We start from the raw sequence: 21934 nt of genomic DNA, 5'->3' as shown, positions 1-21934 counted from the left end.
GGAAGTCTAGATCTAAGTGATCCAGGTGGATGTTGGTGGCCACCCACCTATCCCATTTGGACCCCCACAACTATCTCTTTTAGTTTTTCAGTTTCCTAAATTGCAGCACAGTTTACTATTTTTAGCAATTTTTCGGGTCCTGAACTTCCGGAGCCGTTTTGAGGCCCTAAACGACGCTTTTTGGGAAATCTGGGAGCAACATCGGTCCATGGACCGATGTTGCTCTTCCCAAAGTTGTAGTGCTCGAATAGATCTTTCTAACGAGCTATTGTACGCGTCAAATGGAGATCGTATGCCAAAGTTACAACCCCAGGGAATTGATGTACCAATTTACCCAAATGGGGCCCACAATTTGGCGTTTCATCTTCTAGGGTTAGGTTTTGGGATGTTAAGGGCTTTCCATTGTTTCTCAACAATAAATAGGCCTTCGAGCCTCATTGTAACACAGTTCAGAGGCATGTAGCCGCCACATCTCTTCTCAGAGATAAGCTACCATCGCCCTAGCTGGTTTATTTCCATTTCTGGTTGTAAGCATATTTCAGTATTTACAGTAATGAAATGAAGTATTATTTCCGTTGCATCTCTGTATTTATGGTTATCTCTGTAGTTTGTTGCGTACCTGTTTAAATCCGAATCAGTGGTATTAGAGCGGTCTACTTTTTTTCTCTATTTTTCTTTGCATGTCCCCAACGAGGTCGGGATATAAGGAGTTAGGGCTTGAACTAGTCGAACCTTTGCAAGACCAGCCCCGCAAACCCCGACGGCCTCCTATGGCAGATGAGAAGAAAGACGAGTGGGCAGGAGATCCTATCAAAATCTTGCTCGAAGAAGCACTCGAGCAACAAAGGAACGCGATGATGGACAGCCTTGCTCAGATCCTTCAGCGACTACCCAGAGGCGACGCATTGGCTTCCAACAGCTACTATGGAAACGCCACACCGTTTAAGGTACAAGTTAATTTTGAAATCCCCATCTTCAAGGGTCAAATAGACGCAAATGTCGTAGATAATGGTTAAATCTGCTAGATGGGTATTTTTTTGTTCATGAATTTTCGAGTCAGGAAAAGATTGTTTTCGCTCTTCTCAAAGCAACCCCCTACGTCAAGGACTGGTGGGAAACCTACTGTGAGCAAAAGAATGAAAGTATAGACTCACTATTTTCAGCCGCACCCACTTGGGATTCATTCCGAGATGCCATCAAGGAGCATTACTACCCTGTCAAAAGCTATGAGGACAAATACATCAGATGGACCACACTATGGCAGGGACGAGACCAAGATGTGTCAGAGTTCACAAACATTTTTCATACCCTTCACACACAATTGGGTATTAAAGATTCTGAGCTGCATTTGGTACTCAAATACCGCAGCTGCCTACATAGATACATCCAGGAAGAGATGGAGTTCCTAAACATCTCCTCACTCGGCACGACATACCGATACGCTGTCAAAATTGAGCAAAAGTTCAAACAGAAGAAGCGAGACTTTGGATCTGCAAATCCGAAGACCAAAGGACAAAGCCAAGGTGGGGTGACCCAAGACAACCTGTCAAAGCCGCAAGAAAAGAACAACACCCCGAAGTCGAAGAAGGACACAGGAAAGTGATGTGAGTTCCACAAGAGTCCCACTCATAACACAAGTGAGTGTCAGACCAAGCAGTCACTGGTAGCCGAGTTGAAGGCTTCCGAATCAGATGCATGTTCCAACCCTGAGCCAGAACCCGACAAGTCACAAGGGGAATGGCAAAGGGACGCAGATCATTGATGCGGAGCCCAGCGCCACTGTTGCCACCGCCAAGATCCAAAAGAATGAACCCGAAGATCCAGAGGAGGGACAGCGTATTTTCCACTCACAGATGTGGGTGAAGGGTTCGCCACTGCAATTCATTGTCGACAGTGGCAGCCAAAAGAACCTCATTTCAGTAGAGGTCGTGAAGCGGTTAGCCCTACCGACTACACCACACCCGCAACCGTACAGTATTGGGTGGCTTCATGAAGGACGAGATCTCAAAGTCTGCCAGCAGTGTCGCCTTCCCTACAGCATCAAGCCCTTCACATACGAGGTATTGTGTGATGTTACACCTCTGGATGTTTGTGATGTACTATTAGGCCAGCCATACTTGTGGAGGTGACATGCTATGTATGAGTCAAGGCCTCGCACTGTCATTATTTCTTTGGGTGATTCATTATACAGGATACTGGAGGTAGCCCCACCTACCGCCACCTCTTTGATCACTGCTAAGAAAGGCAGCAAGCTCATCTCCCAAACTAGGAAATTCATCTGTCTGGTTCGCTCCCAAAGTAAGGGGAAGATCGTCACCACATCCATGACCCCCGCGAAGGGTTCCTCCACGCAGCAGCAGCAACAGAGGGATACGGTCATGAAAGAACACAGGAACAACTTCTCCTCACCTACAAGGGTACCACACAAGCTTCAAGTGGGCAATAAAGTCTGGTTACATCTGCAGAAAAAACACCTTACAAGAGCCCATTAGAAGCTCTGACCACACCGACATGGTCCTTACACCATTACCAAGGTTGTGGGAAATAATGCTTTGGAGCACAACATTCCTCCATTCCTTCGCTTGCACCGAGTGTTCAATGTGGACCATCACCGACCATGCTTCCCACCATTACTGGACACATCAGAGATTGCAGAACAGCTCACTAGAGACCCAGCTCAGCAGAAGCTTCCTCATCTCAGGGAGAAACTCAACGCAATGGGGACCATTGCTTCCTGGGGGGGGAATGATCCAGGTGGATGTTGGTGGCCACCCACCTATCCCATTTGGACCCCCACAACTGTCTCTTTCAGTTTTTCAATTTCCTAAATTGTAGCACAGTTTACTATTTTTAGCAGTTTTTCGAGTCCTAAACTTCCGGAGCCGTTTTGAGGCCCTAAACGACATTTTTTGGCAAATCTAGGAGCAACATGGGTCCATGGACCAATGTTGCTCTTCCCAAAGTTGTAGTGCTCGGATAGATCTTTCTAACGAGCTATTGTACGCCTCAAACAAAAATCGTATGCCAAAGTTACGACCCCGGGGAATTGATGTACCAATTTACCCAAACAGGGCCCACAATTTGGCGTTTCATCTTCTAGGGTTAGGTTTTGGGATGTTAAGGGTTTTCCATTGTTTCTCAACAATAAATAGGCCTTCGAGCCTCATTGTAACACAATTGAGAGGCATGTAGCCGCCACATCTCTTCTCAGAGATAAGCTACCATCGCCCTAGCTGGCTTATTTTCATTTCTGGTTATAAGCATATTTCAGTATTCACAGTAATGAAATGAAGTATTATTTCCACTGCATCTCTGTATTTATGGTTATCTCTATAATTTGTTGCGTTCTTGTTTAAATTCGGATCACTAAGGATAGAAGCAAAGGCAAATGCCTTGTTTGTAATAAGTTTGACCATTAAGCGAAGGAGTGTCTGAATGGCAGGGACACATCACTTGATGATGATAACAATCATTCCAGGGACATCTTCAATGATCGGAGGAATGACAGGTAATGCAGGTCATCAAGAAGATAGTCGACTCTTCAAAGAAAGCAAGGAACCCCAAGTATGAAGAATCAAATGTTGTTTCTGATAAGATAAAGAAGCATTATCTTATTGGCCCTCTCCTTCAGATTCTTTGGGAATCTGGCTTATTGATTGTAGTGCTTCAAGGCACTCCATCGAATAGAAGGGTGCTCTCTTTAATTTGGTAGAGATGGAAACAATCGTGGGATTATACTTGGAGCCAATGCCACCTATCCCGGAAAAGGTGTAGGGAATGTTACCCCTCAATTGAATCAGGGTAACTCAATTCATTTACAAGAATCTCTTTTGTGTACCTGATCGCAAGAAGAACCTAGTGTCCATTTCGGCAATGGAAGTCAAAGGTTTCAGGGTGGCATTCATCAATGGAAAGGTACGTGTTTGAAAATAGAATTTTCAAAGATGCTTTTATCTTTTAGTTCAGGGTTGGCAATTTGTATCATGTTGCATGAAGTCCATTGGGGACCATCTCATCTATAGCACCGGAGGTCTACTTATTGTGGGGCCCTACCCGATGTGAGTCAAATGGTGACAGAAATGCCTGAATTCAAGAAGAGCATGAAGGTACATGTTTGAGATGTATCAAAGGAAAATCTTACAAGAGGAACATTCCCCTCATATAGCAGGTCCACAAGTTTGGAACAACCCGAGGGGTTTGAGATTCATGATCGGGAATCTCATGTGTGCAGTTGGAAGAAAGCCCTCTATGGCTTGAAGCAAGACACCCTGGGCTTAGTATGAGAGGATTGATAGCTGTCTGATGAAGCTGAGATTCACTAGGAGTGAAGCCGATCCAAATCATTGCTCGAAGGTTGTGGATGATAGACCTCTCATACCGGCACCTTCTAAGGACAACCTATTTCTGATAGGTGTAGACCCTCTCATTTGCAGAAGTAAGAGGGAGTTGGATTCCGGATTTGAAATGGTGAACAACAAGCCCGCAACTACCTCGATGAAGCTTAACTTTCAGAGGTTATGTGGTAGGGATACCAGACCTGATTTGGGAAATGCCTCTGAGTTCCATAAACTCATTCGCATTGATGTTCTTGGTGAACTTCCGTCTGAATATATGTTTTGCAGTTAGTATGATGAGCTCATATATGATTGAGCCTCACTGGATTGGTGCCAAGAATCTTCTGAGATATCTTCAGGGCACAATCTCTCATGGATCGAGATACACTGCCGGAAATATGAAGCTGCATGATTGTCCGAATGCTAACTAGGCAAGCAGTGTGGAGGATCGCAAGAACACTTTTGGGTGTTGGTTCTCTTTGGGCTCTGCTCGATATCCTGGATGAGCAAGAAGCAGAAGATGGTTTCTTTTGAGCACCACTTAGACAGAATACATAGCTACGAGTATGATCTCGTGTGAAGTTCCCTGGTTGTGGAAGCTCTTCAGTGAGTTGTTTGTACACGTGATGGATATCACCATGATCTTCTTTGTCAACCAAGGAGGGATTCGACTGTTGAGGAATCTCGTATTCTATGATTGCTCCAGTATATAGACATCAGATACTACCTTATCTGGGATATGGTACGTCAATGAGCGAGGAGGCTCTATCGCATTGAGACTGATGTACAGCTCACAAACATTCTGTCAAAGCCCCAGGGAAAGGTCAAATTTGTGACTTTCCCAAACGACTTGGAGTCGTTGAGAGACCTTCTTATGAGGGTCCTGCATGTTGCATGCATTGAGCTCTGGGAGCTCCGGGGGGCTTGGGATGCTTATTGGAGCAACAAGCGACCATAGGGCAACTCACCCTCCCCTAATGGTGCGCTATGTACAGGGTGAATGGCTCAGCGTTCCCCTATGATACCCCGTGGCAACTTAGGGATAGGATGAGCGGTTCTCCTATCGAGGCATCCTATCCATGCAATCTGGGACTCATGGGAAGTACCTCTCATTTGGCCAATGAGCAAGGTAAAGGGAAAGGGGATGCCAGAGGGAAGGGGTTGCCAGACCCGATAGGCTGACTGAGCCAGACCAGACCAGAATGGGGTTAGGGACCATAGTAGTACTATCGATGGACGCATCGTTGTATCTATCATACTCCCTATGCTAAGATGACCTCCATTGATCTAGGATCAATGAAACTGATCTGGGATCAGTATGAGTGGTTTGAGACACTCTCTTGTGATATTGATCTAGGATCAATAAAACTCACTTCGGGTCAGTAAGAGTGATATGACTCACTCTCTTGGAACTGATCTGGGATCAGTAAGAGTGGTATGACACACTCTCTTCATATGGAACTGACTTCAGGTCATTAGAGAATGGTATGAGACATTCTCGATCAATTCTTCTTCTTCATGGCTCCACAAAGCAAAGCAGAGCAGTGCAGGGCACTGATGGTAGAGATAGTACAGTCGGACAAATGGATCTGCAAATGGAGTTCTCCCTAGTTGAGAGGGAGTGTTAAAATTGGCAACTAGGGCCAAACTCCATGTGGTTCATCTTATTTATGGCAGCTGATCATTTTCTTGGATCCCTCTCATCGAGAGGTGTAGGATTGATTTAAAGATCATCCAATTCCGATAAGTATTCATGGAGTTATGAATTTATTTGTGTTATAGGACAATTCGTCAAGGTCAGCCAGCAACCAAATAAACTCCACATGTGTTCAACGCTTTAGTATAAAAGGAGATAACTTAAGAGTCATTTCATACACACACTTCTATCTTGATTTCTCACCATGTCTTGGGTTTTAGTGGAAGAGAAATCTAGGAGTGAGAAGCCCTAACGCAGTCAAGTGAGAAGCCCTAACGCAGTCAAATGAGAAGCCCTAATGTTGGTATCTATGCAGTCTAGAAGGATCTTTGTTTATGGGCCGCAGTGAGGGTTTGTTGTTGACAGCGTGGTGAGAAAGGGTTGTTTTGAGGGTAAGTTAAGGGTTGTTCCAAGTGTATATAGCTGGGCAGATTAGGCCAAGGAACAGCAAGTGTGGAGGCCGAGGAGCAGCGTGGCAATTCTGGAGGAGAAGTCAAGTTGTTGTAGGTACATCGGATCTGTTCTAGGGCTGGATTGAAGGGTTTTAGGGCCACAAGGCTTAAGGACAGACTGATGTTGTTTTAGGGCAATGTCGTGAAGAATTGGAGGGAGGCAGAAAGCTACAACAGCTGTTGTGTTAAGCCATAAGCCATAGCCAACAACTAGGCTACTTCTTGGTGCTGCATTTGGGGTTAAACAAAGCCAAAAGGAATAGCGCAGGTGTGGAGGGTTATTCCCTTGGAGAACCGCAGTCTTTAAAAGGTTGTTTTGCTACAAGATAAGGGGGTTGTTTTGCTAGAGGATGGGTTGTAGCGTGATGCCCTAACCAATGATGCAGTGCAGTAGTGCAGCGTGGTGAAACAACACATGGCAGCAAGGGTACATGGTGCTACTTAGCAGCAAGGGTACATGGTGCTACTCAGCAGCAAGTATGGACAGCAACAAGCAAGGCGACTAGTACAGCAATGCTAAGGCTACATGGTGCTACTAACTAGTGCAGCAAAGTCAATGGGACAGCTGGGCTACATGGTGCTGCCAAGATGCATGGACAGCAAGTACATAGTGTTGTATAGATACATGGGACAACTGTGATATGGTAACAAAGGAGCATGGTGCAGCATGGACAGCGTGGCAAGCATGGTACAGCATGGACAGCGTGGCAAGCAGTGGCAAGCATGGTGCTGCAAGCTCATGAGACATGTTGTATGACAACATGGTTATGACACATGGGACAACAGTGCAGCAGTATGATGTGTACAGCGTGATCATGAGGTCCAACATTGTGATGATGGGTGCAGCATGGTGCAGCACGGTGAGGGGCAGCATGATGACGAGATGCAGCACAATGATAGGTGAAGGAGTCACCTTGGAGAATCAGTTGAAGCAGCATGTCTTCAATTAATCTCATGTATCATCTTCTTAGAGATAATCTATGCTCTTATCTAGATAAGTCAAAGTGTTGACTTCTGTTGTAAATGTACTATCTCTCTCTCTCTCTCTCTCTCTACTGAACTATTGAAGAACATATAGGAAGAATTGATCAAGGGTTTCCTCACATTGGGGTTTGTCCCTGGCTAGCGCCACATCTTGTGTCCTCTTGTCTTGGCTTGTCTTTTGCAATTTATGTTCATGTTCTATCTGCAGTTTACTTTAATGTTGATGTGATTGCTAATCTGGAAAAGATATTGAGCTAACTGTGAAAATTGAAGTAAATTGCTCTAAGCATAGAACATGCCTAAAATTAACACAATAGGAAATGTACCACAAAATGCAAAAGATGGTCGGGACATACAAATTTAGCAAGTGGACAAAAGGCAAACATGAGCTCTATCCCTTATCCATGGCCATCACCCTAGTTCCTATGGGCCATAGATGAGCCCCCTCTATCATTAAGGAACCCATGATTGTCCCCAACCCCTGGTAGGCGATGAACCGCCCCATGTTAAGAGGGTATCCATTGCTACATATTACACATCATGCTTTCATCCCCAGGAGGCCCGAGCAGTTATGAAGAAAAATCAATAAAAGGCAAAAGGCTTACGAAGAAGGGTGGAAAAACAAAGGTCAGGGTAACTCATGTACCACAATTTTGTCCCTCCTAAACTCACATACCCAAGTGTGGGCTTCCCTTATTATAGCTACCCATGAACCTTGACATGTGGTCAGGATGATTCCCCTAATCCCCACTCCATTACATTATTATATCATTTGCCACCTACCAATTTAAAGGATGTATCATGGACATGACACCCACTTTACAGGTTGAAAACACCTAATAGGGTCCTTGACTAACCCCCTATTGAGCTTGGACACACTTATACATGCCAAAGCCCACTATGGAAGGGCATGCCACCATGAACTAGCCCATTGATCCCACGACTTGTAAGCTTTATTACTTGAGTATTCTAATGTCTTGTGGTATTAGAGGGCAAGGGGATGTATTGGATCTTATGCAGGATTGCAGGTGGGTCTTCATTTGGGGCTTTGTCTCCCTATACGGGATCCTAACCCCCCAAAGGACCACATTGGCACTTTTAAGGTGAGCATTGAGAGCCATGGAACTCCACCATAGCAAATATTACTTCATGGATCCCCAGCATCGATCATTGATTGCTCGTGTTCCACCTTTTCGGATGAGGATGATGCACCTGATTCACCATGTCCAGTCAACTCCACACTTGCACCATACACTTGGTAGGCATTCTAAGGTCTAGAGGATGTCTCCTGTTGCAGAGGGAGGGCTTACATCACCATCCTAGCCCTTACAGATGGTCTACAAGCATTTTTGATCCACTTGGAGACCCATGAGGATGTCCTTGTTCCCTCACACCCACTTGGGAGCACCACAGTTTCTTGCTTGGAAAACAAGGGGCCAACCCCTTGTCCACTATGTTGGGAGTCCATTGCTACATCATTGCACCCCTTCGACTTCATTAGGCCTCCTCAAAGGCCCAACGACTCACTTTATTTATCATTCAACACTCTTGAGAGGCCAATTATTCTTATTATGGAGCTATTTGGTGGGCTTGTCACCAAAAGTATTGTTATTATGCACATTATTTTATTTTAGGGGCTCAATTAGGCCAATTTAGCTAAATCGAATTCATTAGAGAGTGTATAAATAGAAGTGAAATGATTCATTTTGATCATCATCACTTGGATTGGGTTATCTCCTCTTGTGAGAATTTCGCTATCCTTCTTGAAGGACGAATTTGGATGAATAGATGAGTTTTGATGTTTGGATCTCTTTCATTTTGTCTTGGAGCTTCTCTATTGGCATATCTTGATGATTGGATATACTCTTTCTTACATGAAAGTGCTCTTTTAATTTTATTCTTGTTATTTACTTTTGTCACATGCATGTTGTTGGGATCTTCACTATACTAGGCCAGAATTTACTGCTTTTCTTATACAAAATTGTGGGAATTTCATCTTTTATACTGTTGCATCATGTCATGGGTCATGCATGAATGAGTGAATGTTCCTAGAGATAATTTGTGTCAAAATTTATCTTGATAAGTCATCAAATATTGCAAGTCAAAGTGCAAAGACCTTGAAGTTGCTTCCCTCATGCCCTCATGCCATGCGAAGTTCTTTTGAAGGCCTCCTTGACCATGTGAAATCTATTCCAAACTACAAATTCTCCTTGACTCCATCTCTCCCAAAGGACAAGGCATTAATCCCCCATTGATGATCATTTTCAACGCTTATTATTTTCACATCCCTTTTTTTCTAGGCCTAGCCTACATAGATCACATAGGGCATCGATTATCTCACAATCTAGCCATCCAAACACTTCGATTTTTGGTCCACAACTACGTTGATGTTTGCTCTAGAGGCCCTCCAAATTTGAAGCAAATCCGATGATGGGATCTCGAGATATAGCAAGCCCTAGCTCAAGGACTATTTCTTGCCCTAGGTTTCCCTTGGCTAGTGACCTCATTTGGATCATTGCATCAAAATCAAAGAAAAATTTTCCTTTGATCCACTTCTCCCCCTCAATTAGGTCAAGCACACCCTTGGTTGATCAATTCCATCCCCTTGACCTAAATTTGGGTCCACTTGGTCCTGTGTGGTCCCACAACCTATTGAAGTTAATTTCACAAAGACCACTTGGAAACCAAGTTTTCACAAGGATTTCTAGGACTAGGTATCTTCCTTACAAGTATTATCCTCAAACCCTAGCCCTTGAAATCCCCTTGGCCCTTCCTAGGGAGCCTTATACCTTGCTTCTCAAGCAAGCAAACCATACAATTGAGTCTCTCTTGTGAATAGGCCTTAGGAATCACTCCTCATCCTTTCATTAACTCATTCATCTAGTGATTCCCTTAATACTGAGTCTCCTCCCATCAGTGAAAGTCCGTAAAGAGCTAGGAGCCTTAGTTGAGGTGACAGTGGGTTATCACTCCATTGTTGCCCCTGACCTAGCAGCTGCCATTTAGGATCACCTCCTAAGACCCCTTCTAGTTTGAGCAGTAACATTTTGGTGTCGTTGTCGGGGACACGAAATGTGTGTTTTGTTCCCCATACGACACATTGACATATCATTATTAGCGACACCATTGGAAGAACGAAGCCCTAGTTCTTCATTGAGCTTCAAAGTTAATGCTTGTAGGGTGAAGCAAGCATATATCAAAGCACGTTAATTCACCCTAGCGACTTCATTTTTAATCCTATATGCAAAATCATGAAATATGGACTATTGTAAAAGAGAGATTGAACTTGGTCCTACATTTTGATTTGCATAACTCAATGACCAAGACATTCAGGAACTGCAAAAGAATGTGGATAAATATAAAGAATTTTATCAAGATTTATTGGAAGATATGGATAAGGAACTCGTGCTCAAGTTTCATAGGTCAACACAAGTGCAATTCGACATAGTGAGGTGTGCCTATGAGAAGGATCCTAGTCGTCTCCTTGACTTTGTTGGCCTAACTTGTGCTTTGAATATTCTGACTGGTCTAATCAATGACAAATATTTTAATCAGTCACAAAGCCCCACAAAAGGTAATTAATTAGATGGTTAAGGTGACATTGAAGAAAGTTCAAGTGTGCAGGATCATCATTAAAGTGAGGAATGGAATCAATCTAAAGAAGTTGGAGAGGACCTTGGGAACCTAAATAATGTACAAAAAGATGAGTCCCCCTTGGGTCTGCATGACAAAAAGGGGGATGATTTTGTGAACACGTGCATTAGGGAAGATGAGGCTATGGAAAGTAAAATTGAGGCTGACCTTACCTTTATCAAAGATATTACTCTTGATGACTCTCCTTTTGAGAACCTTGAGGAAGGTGGTCCCATGAGCTCCTTGGAAGATGACATTGGAGATTACCTCCACATTGAAAAGGAGAAATGGGAAATTGTTGGTCCTCAATTTGATTGTGCTCCCATTTATGACACCGACAGGGAGGATGAAGTTGGGATTGATTTGCCCTTTATTTATGATAGCATATCCATCGATACCCTTAGAAAGGAGGATCATTATTTACCCTTGCATAAAAGAGGGCAGTTGGAAATAATTGATTCTCCTTTTTGGGAAAACCTTATCTTTGATACTAATGATGAGGGAATTGATAAGTCCCTTGCTCCTACCTACCTTCCTCGTGATTCTGGAAATATATCCAAATCACTTGAGCCTTTAGGATATGATTTTCAGGAAATGAGTCCCATTGAACACAATACCTCACCTCCTCCAACACCTTTCCTTCTTGTTCATCATTTTGAGTCATTCATGAGTGATTCCCTCACTCCCTGTCATATGATCTCAAGTGACCATGAGCCCTTTCCCCCTTCTGAGTATAGTGTCACGAAGGAGCCCCTCATTAACTATACTTTATCTCCTTGGACACACCCTCAGGGTTGTGATCACTCCATGACCTCCCCTCTATTGAGCAACCTATTTGTTGCACTCCTTTCCCTCACCCTTCGTTCCCTTCTCATCATGACCTTGTGGCATCTACAAAGCACAATATTATAAGCAATGATTGTGATAAGTTCTTAAGGGCAATCATTCGTTCCACTATTGTGTACTTAGAGGGAAGGGCCCACACTTCTAGATTGACTCGTGTTCCTTCTCTTAGAGATTCCTCTTACCTCGCATGGAAACCATATTTTCCCACCTTCTGCCCTCATTATCCTCCATGTGATTGGGTTTGCATTCGCTTTGGGATTTGCTACATGAATAATCATATAGGCAGGCATATTTATATTGATTTAATGATATGAATTCAAGGACCAAATATACCTTGTCTTTAGAGAAAACGATTTCATATACTATTTTGTACCTATCATCCTGGATTAGGTTGTCCATTAGATCACAAGCAAACTTGTTTTTGGAATATTCCACCAAGTGGTGGGCCTTCCAATCCTATGTATCTCCATGAGTGAACATGTGGCTACTTTCTTAGAAAGTACATCGGCCACAACATTCTTCTTGCCTTTCACATACTCAACGTCAAAATCATAGGCCTGGATCTTACTTACCCATTTCTATTATCTTGCATTCAAGTCCTTTTGCTCCAAGAAGTGTCGTAAGTTATTGTAATATGTTTTGACCACAAATATGCCCCCTACCAAGTATTGTCTGAATTTCGTCAAGGCGTGCATAATGGTGAGAATCTCTTTGTCGTAGATGGAATAAACTCTCTTTGGATCCCTAAGTTTCTGACTCTTGAAAGCTATTGGGTGTTTATTCTGCATCAGCACGTCTCTTATCCCTTCACCCGAAGCATCACGCTCCAATACAAAGGGTTGGCTGAAGTCGGGAAGTGCCAACACCAAGCATGATCTCAACACCTCCTTGAGCTTGTTAAATGCTCTATACGACTCTTATGTCCCTCTAAACGCCCCTTTCTTTGTCAAGGTTGTCAATGGTGCGCCTAATTGAGAGAATCCTTTGACAAACCGCTTGTAATAGCTGCAAATCCCAAAGAATCCTCGTAACTAGGAAAGATTCCTAAGTGTGGGCTAATCCAGTATGGCATGTCTTCTCCTGATGCACCTGTACTCCTCGTGCACTATTTATATGTCCCAAATAAAGGATTTGGGTCATCCCGAACTCGCATTTTGATGCCTTGGCATAACTTGCCATAAAGTGATTGTTCCTTCAAAACACCCAAAATCTCATCCAAATGTCCCAAGTGCTCCTTCCATGTTTTGTTGTATATGAAGATGTCATCAAAGAATACCAATAATAACTTCCTCAACTACTTGTTGAAGATGTGATTCATACATGACTGGAAAGAGGTCAGTGCATTAGTCAACCCAAATGGCATGACCAAGAATTCAAAATGCCTATAGTGGCGCTTGAAAGTTGCCTTAAGCACATGTTGCTCTTGAACTTGGATCTGATGATAACCTAACCGCAGATCAATCTTTGAGAAATATATTGCTCCATGCAACTCATCGAGCAGATCATCGATTCTAGGGATGGGGTACCTATTTTTGATGGTCTTCTTATTCATCGCTTAGTAGTCGATGCACATCCTACGTGTGCCATCTTTCTTCACCAGAACTACTAATGAGGCAAATGGACTCGAGCTAGGTCTGATGTGAGCCATAGCTAGCAATTCTTTGATGGCCTTCTCTATCTCATCCTTGAATTTCTTCAGGTGCCTGTACGGTGTGGTGATCATAGGTTTGGACCCCTCCTCTAGCTCTATGGTGTGCTCAAAGCCCCTATCAAGAGGTATCCCTAGGGGAATCTCTCTAAAAACCTAGTCATGCCCATTCCACAATAGTTGAATATAACCTTGCTATTGGATGACTTTTGGCTCATAATATAGCCTCCATTCTCTTAGCTTATACAATTCGAGGACTGCCATTGGACATAACTCTCAATACTACCTTGCTACCATTCGTTACCTTCAATTCCATCTCAATTACCTGGTAGTTCATTGAGAATTTTCCCAACGAGTATAACCATTGCACCCCCAATACGACATTGATCTCTGCAAGATCTACTACATATAAATCATCGGTGAATGTATAGTTACCTAGTGTCACGCTCAAACGTGGGATCACCTGCATGCATGTCATGTTGTACCCACCAAATACCACAAAATTGAAGCCCTCAAACTCCTCTATAGGAATACCTCTCCTTGCCACCAAAGTTGCATCGATGAAATTGTGCAGAGTTCCACCATTGACCAGAATTGTGATTCGTTGCCCCTATATGACCCCCCTAATCCTGAATGTGTAATATCTAGGGATGCCAAAAAAAGTGGTGATAGTACCACCTTTGATTCTTGTCCAAGGTTTCTCATCTCCTTTAACGTCCTCAAGGGACTGCTCTTCTTCATAACTGCTAAGCTCATTGCTTGGTGTTGGTGTTGTATCCTCTTCATCATCGTTGCCTAAGACCACTTCAATAAAGTGGACCTTCCCCTTGCCCAAGCATCTGTGCCCTGGTTCCCAGGGTTCCTTGCAAGTGAAGTAGAGTTTCTTCCTTCTCAGTTCACTCCTAGTCTCATCATCCAACCTATCCTTCCCAGTCCACTGTCTTTGAAATGGATTCTTATATTTTTTCTTTTGAGGGATGAATGGTTTGGATGGAATTTTAGCTTTAGGTACTGCATCTCCCATGTCTCGTGTCTTGGTGATGGCATCCTGTAGGGTAGTGGGCTTGAAAGCCTCAACCCAACCATGTAGGGGTTCGGTTAAACCTTTCATGAAGAGCATGATCGATCTTTGCTCAAATATTTCTATCACCATGACCACTACCCACTGAAGTTCTGAAATGTAGGACTCTGGTGTCCCAGTCTACATGAGTTGTGCCAGCTCTCTAAAGTGTATCTTCAGATCCTTCCTATCAAACCAATCTATCACACTTTGTGTGAAGTCCTCGTAGGAAGTGATTCTAGAATGTGCTAGGGTGACCAATCCATGGTACCACCATTCATGCGCTTCCCCTTCCAAATGCAAGGTGGCAAATTTGATAGCCTTTGCTTCCAACATTGGGTTAAGTTGGAAGTATATGTCTAACTTTTGTACCCAAACCCTTGTCAAACACTTGGATGACCCATCGAAAGAGGGAATGGATAGTTTCCCAACATTGCGCAATAGATCATGGTTTTGTTTTGTTCTCCTGGGCCTATTTATGTACTTAATGCTACTAAACTCATTAAAGCTCATGGTTGTTTGGACATCTTCTCCTAGTGATGCATAATCCCGAAAATATTGTGTAAAATATCCAGGGGTAGGCTTATGGGTTTGATGATGAGTAAAGTGGGAGTAACATTCAAGGATTACCTCCATGAAGACCATGGAAAGTATCTTGCATTTGGTTGTGATTGTGTCAAGTAATCTGAAGTGGAAAATGGGGGGAGCAACTCCTTAAGGTAGGTGTTGTAGGAGTTGGTGTAATCTCTATCAAAAAGGAAGGTGGTATGGGGCAGTGGTGGGGTGGGAGGAAGGGGAGGTGTGTACAGAGAGAGAAGGTCAGAAGGGTGTGGTATGCCAGAGAGAGGTGGGATTCCAAAAAGTGACAGATACATGGAAGAAGATCCTAGTTGGCCAAGGCATAATCAACCACACTGGCTCTCCCACTATGGAGGAAGCAAGTAAAATCTCCTAAACCCAAAAAATAAGGGAGCCCATTCGAGATCAATAACCTGTGGGATTCATCTAGTTGCAAAAGGTGTCTTGCATAATGTGTGAGGGGCCCATTAATGTCCTTTGAACTTTTATGAAGCCCCACGGACTATGGCTCTAACTCCTAGAGACAAATTGCATCCTTGGCTCTATCATGAAGGGATACCTATAGATTTTCGATACAAGCATTGAAGTCACCTAGAAGAACGAGTTCTCCAAAAGTGTAGTGGTAGATGTCAATGTGGAGATCAAGGAAAGGGTCTCCCTCAAACTCCCTAAGAAGTGCAATGAGTCTAGGGCGAAGTAGCAAACTGCAATGTAGATGTCTCAAAGGAGGGGTCTATTATGATGGAATTGGACCCACAACAATCTGACATGTTCATTTGATGACAACATAATGACCTAGCGCTAGAGGGAACCCATATTAGATAAGAAACCCCCTGGATCCTTTGACATTGTTAAATCTTGTCTCCTATCGACAAGACCATGCCCAATGGTACCATGGACTGGGGGTGGTGTCTGCATGGGGCTCGCATGCATCACTGCGAGGAAAAGGAGGTCAGAAGACCCCACTGCATCACAAAGCGTACCTGGAGAAGACCAAAGCACATCATTACAATTCTATCAACCAATAGAGATGGTGGGCTTACTCTCCCTAACTTGTCCCCCAGCTGAGCAAGACCATCATTTGGCCCAAGGGCAAGAGTATCCCAGAGGGGCCAAATCACAGACGATGACTTTGAGATCTCAAATCACTACCTAGTTTCCTTCTTTCTATGTCGTTGTGTCCCAATCCCTGGACAACTTGAGTTCTACCTATTGGAATTTGGTAAGGCTACCATCAAGTAATATTCTGTGTGGGTGGGAGTGAAGTTGGTCATCTCTTAACCTAGAGGGCTCTAAGCTTGTCCTCTAGTGTTTATAAAGAATATACGTCAATTTTTATTAGCTTCCAAAAATAATAGCATGTGATTGGGACTCAATATTTACTAGTGGCCTTTGACAAGAACCCTTCCATTTGCAAGGAACAACATCTAACATAAGCATGGCCTACACCCAACAAATTGATGAGCAAACAAAAGTAGTCAACAAATGCCTAGAGGGGTAACTTGAGAATTTATGTAAGAGATAAAAAAAAGTAGATAGTAAAAATGGTTGCACTTGGAGAAATACTAGTACAATGTGGCATAAACCTCAATAACAAGGATGTGCCCATCTCAAGGCTGCTTGGAAGCAGGAGTGAGGAGTGACAATTTTCAGAAGCTTCCGGGTCAGGAGCGAATTTTATATAATGTATATTTTTATATATTTTGATACATATATGTCAACAAAAGCATGTAGAATGATGAATTAGATCTAAAACACATAAAATCATGGACCAAACCATATAACATCAATCATTTAGTACTTATAATCTTCATCAACCACGTGTCCACAAGTTACAACATATCGATTCTCATGATTCATCAATCTTAAAGTTTCAAATTTTCAAAATTCAAAATATAACATCTGGCATCACTAAACTTGTACTTGTAACCATTACCAAACTATAACAAAGAATATCAAACATGAAATGAAACGTTTCAACTTTCACGAAGCATCAGATTCATAATTCATTACCAATGAGTTATAATTGCCAACTTCGAACTTTGAATTGTCATATGTTGTTTATAAAAAATACCATAATAAATATGAAAGACTCAATAGTTATAAAAAGTACTAGAAACTATAAAAGACAAGTAAATCTATTATCTACTACATTTTCCTCTTGCCACAAGAAATTTCTAATTTATTTTCTCGTGGTTTATTGGGAGTCTCCTCCCGCATATTCGAATGCCCACGTCCAAAACTAGAAGGCACATGACCTCCATATGAGGCTGCAGATGGAGGTGGCGGCAACGCTGGTGCAACTAAAGCACTGCTAGTGGATGATGGGGGTGGCATGGTTGTTGATATTGTTGTTGTTGCTTCATCATCATCTTTCATAAGTTCTGCTTCCACTTGTTACAAATTAAGGTTTCATCCTCCAAATTGTCCTTGTCCGCGTTGTTATCCCAAGTGACATATGCTCTATCATATCGAGCTTGGTCACTATAATGTGTCAACAACCTCAAGTTGTAGTGTACATAAACCAATTGTTTTGCTTGGTTTTCACTGAGGCGGTTTCTTTTATCATTGTGGATGAAGCTATAGGTGCTCCAACACCTCTCTGCAAAAGAAGTATTAACTACTTGTGCAAGCACTTTAACTGCCAATTTTACCAAAGGTCCCCCAGAGCCATACATGTTCCGCCACTCAATAGGATCCATTCTATCTCTATCATCAATAACGTGCAAAGAACCAAACACTCCAGTTCGACTAAAGTATTTGCCTAATTATCCACGCAATCTGGCACACTCATCCATGTCAGGCACTAGCTTGTCTAATGCGATCAATACCCATTTTGTGCCTCTAGATCTATATGGGATTTTCTCCTAACCCCACCCCCAGGTGCAAGTTGGGCCAACCAAGATGGAGAGTAGTAATTTGGCGTAAGGACATACGCCAAAGCATGGAGTAGAACACCTTTTGACCACATGTTTGTGCATATGATCATACAAGATGGGATCTTTCGGCCCAACAATATCTTTTATTTTCCCTAGCACTTTATCTATCTGCTCATACACCTCCCCAATCACTGGCACATTTGTATTTGCAAAACGGATCATGTTATAAATGAGCTTGGAGAACTGCAAAACATTCCTCACACCTGTCCAAAAGTGACCATCAAGAACGGTGTCCTCCATCTCTTGAAAATCTTCATTGTCAAATTCGTTGCAGCCTTGTCCTTTAATATATGCCATGATTTACTTGATAACATGCTAGCCAATGCCCCTCTTACCTTCAAAAGGCACCTAAAGGTGAGGTAATAGTTAGCAGATCTAGTCTTTGCTATCTTCAATAGCTCCAACCTTGAGTGACAACGGAAAAGGCCATGGGTATTCTTATGATCGGTAACGAATATTATCATTTTCTTGCCTTTCTTGTACAATGAACCAATCCATTTGTATTAAGGTTCCTTTATCTTAATAATATCATGCATCAAAAGGTTCATTGTGTGAACCAAACAGCCAGACCAAAAAATGTTGGGGTATCTATCATCAATAATTGCTCCCATTGCCTTACAATTAGAAGCATTATTGGTGATGACTTGGATGACATTGCATGGCCCAATACTTTCAATTGTTTGAATTAATGGTTCTGCAATGTTGATGTCGGTCTTAAACTTATCTGAGTAGTCATGTGCTGAGTTCCATACCCTAGTACATGACAAAAACCAATGGAAACATTGCAATCCCCCCAATCCTAAAATCCTGAAAAACTAATAACTCTGCTGGATTTTGATTGAGATCTAAATTTCTACTTTCTCCATATGAAATCTAATGAGGTCGGAACCACACTCTCAAACATCCTAAGTCATTTCATGGTAATGTTAAAAATTTAAGTAAAAATATGAAAATAAAAGATAAAGTAGAATGTCACTTTTACTTTAAGAATTTAACATTACCATGAATTGCATATCAGTGCTAGGGCCATACGCTTTGACATTAGGTTGCCCCACTAAAAAATTCATGTTTCCAATCTTCAATAGCTACCTCTATTGCTCCCGAATTGGCAAGGAGTGCAAGTTTTTTTAGGAGGGCGCTCCCGGGGTCGCTCCTGCTCGGAGCATGCTTCATGAGCAAATTCGAGGGGGGGCCGCACCACCGCAAACTTGGCGCATCTAGAGCCTTGTATGAGTATAAGCCTCCTCTATAAAATGCATAATCATTGAAGAATCTCGAGTACTAACTAGTAACAACTTATGACTCAATCAAAAGAAGGCAAGAAATTGTTAATGTCTTAAAGGACAAACTTAGCATAGCAATAAAGCACATGAAGTAGCGAGCAAACCAATGGTGTAGCAAGAGAAACTTTGAAGTGGGAATCATGGTCTTCATCCAAAGTATGGTCATATACAACAATGTCACCAAATAACAAAGGGAAGATCAAGCTCCAACCAAAGTTCTTTGAACTTTATTAGATTCAAGTCATTGCCAACAAACAAAGGGTTGATGCATGATGTCACCCATGTTTCATGTATAAAAATGAAATTGGAACGAGGCAACTAGCTAGAAAGAGTCACCAACGATAGATGAGAAAGGTTGTATTACCATGGAACCAAAAAATATACAAGAAATATACATAAAGGATATAAGAAGAAAAATTATAAAATATAGACTCAAACAAAAGGGCTTGTCAGAGGAGCAAACAACATGGAAGATCAAAGCTTTCCTTCGAAAGCAATAATAGATCACCATGCTTTGAGGCTGAATCTCTTAAGAAGGGAGGGTACGTTGTGCTCTTAGAACAAAATAGCATGCATGACATAGAAGACAGCCACTTTATTGAGTACTATACATCCATTTGGGTAAGCTTAACCATACAAGTCAATGGTCGTGAATTATTAACGACAATCCATGGAATCCACCCATTTTAAGACCTACAAGTCTGTTTGTGACTGTTATAGTATTTGTATGCAGGGTCAGCCATGATCTTTCTTTTCTCCCAAGGATTTTACCTCACGGGATGACTCTCTTCCCACGAATCTCCAAATGTAGGGCGGCACAACTACGAGAACAATAATAACTCGTAAACCTGAGAGTCTCAATTGAATTTGAACCGATGACATTTAGTCTTCCCGAGGGTTTTACAAGTATATGGGGGTGAGTATATTTTTTCTGTTTTGTTTGAAATTCTTCATGTGTAACTTCAGAGAACAAGTACTTGAGGATTCAAAAGACAAGGGTACCCGGGGTGAGTAGTTGTCTCTAAGATGCATCGTATCTTGTATATCGATTGCGAAGGTGAATTCTTGAGATTGTACTGGGCAGCATAGCAACCATCTATATATCTAAGGAGAGTGTTTCCCACTCTTTTTAATTGCGTTTTTTCCTCCAAAAAGGCTGTCAATCGGGTTAGTGTGAATGATTGATAGGAAAAATTGTTACCCTCTCTAGGTTTAAATTCCCCTTCTGATATGTTGGCTCTTTGTGAGCAAATTATTGATAAGATGGCAAGGTACCAGCACTTTCACACTCTCTCACTCACTTGGGGGATTGAGAGCAATTTCACACTCTCTCACTCACTTAGGGCATTGAGAGTGGACGAATTGTATTCGGAGGGAAATAAAAGCTAAGTTGACAGAACACTTAGTCTGACTGAAAACCATATATTATTCCCTTCGCCTGATTAATTGAGTACCTCCTAACGGAATAAAATAATTTAATAACGATAAACTCCCATAATTAACCCGATTTTAAGGAAAAACAATTAAATAATTGCAGTCAATCGTTTCAAATTGTTAAGACGTTCGACAATCTGAGAAATGTTTCTAACAATAAAGCAAACAAAGTTGTAAATTCAGCACTTGCAATGGAATTGAAATATGCACAGAAATATAGTTATATGGCGTTTTTACCTTCATTTTCTTTGAATTAAACCCTGTTCAGGATTAGATGGCGGAAGATAAATTCTAATCCTTCATCTCTTTTGAATTGAACCCTTTGCAGGATTTGATGGCAGAAGATAAAATCCTAATTCTTGTAGGTAGCAACCAATGAATAGGCGCGAACCACGTAATACACCGCGAACAGTTCGAATTGAACCCTTTGCAGGATTTGATGGCGAAATTTAAAATCCTAATTCCTGTAGGCAGCAACAGATGAGTGGGGCGCGAACCGCGTAATGCAGTCGAAAGCGTCCGAATTTTAAAAACTGGATGGAAAACAAATTTCCCCTTTTCAATATCGAAACAAACTCTAAGGTCAAATATCTCTCTTGAGTTTTGGTGTTTTATCTATGTTTGGAATTAAATTATTTATATGGAGAATTTCTTAAATTTAGAGTTCTGAATTCTATGTTTTTGTAAATTATATTGTTTTTTATTTGGGTTAAAAACCTATATTTACAAAATTTAAATAAATTATATCCTTTTTTATTTGGGTTAAAAAACATTATTCTCAAACATTAAATAGATTATATGTAATTTAATAAAATATTTTGAAAATTAAAAAATAATTTTTAATTTTTAAAATGTAAATTATTTTTTTTAATGAGTTGATTACTGTATTTTGTTTTTTTTCCTAGTTTTAAATTGAATTGTAATAATGTATTATAATAGTTAAGTTTTGTTATAATATTATGGCTATATGCTAAAAAATTATAACTTATTTTAAAATCAAAATATTTTATTTTATAATATTTTTAAATGGAAATTTAATATTTACA

General features: G+C 41.7%; 1 protein-coding gene across 2 annotated transcripts in view; it reads right to left on the bottom strand.

The window, feature by feature from the left end:
• Window positions 1-21498, bottom strand: part of LOC149170175 (putative uncharacterized protein YDL057W) — a 380775-nt gene extending 359277 nt beyond the window's left edge. Inside the window, exon 1 of one of the 2 annotated variants that reach the window (XM_089428932.1) lies at window positions 21126-21498. In XM_089428932.1, coding sequence (XP_089285058.1) covers window positions 21126-21131 — 6 coding nt within the window. In that variant the 5' untranslated portion in view covers window positions 21132-21498. The remainder of the gene's footprint in view (window positions 1-21125) is intronic. The other variant, XM_089428931.1, reaches the window with a different exon arrangement.
• Between the last annotated feature and the right edge of the window lie 436 nt (window positions 21499-21934).

Source organism: Pinus tabuliformis, chromosome 4_2 (genome assembly GCF_031772625.1).
Source record: "Pinus tabuliformis cultivar Carrire ecotype Pingquan chromosome 4_2, CPIR1, whole genome shotgun sequence".
NCBI classification, from domain to species: domain Eukaryota; kingdom Viridiplantae; phylum Streptophyta; class Pinopsida; order Pinales; family Pinaceae; genus Pinus; species Pinus tabuliformis.
Note: the sequence above shows the minus strand (reverse complement) of the source record. Positions and strands in the feature narration are given on the sequence as shown.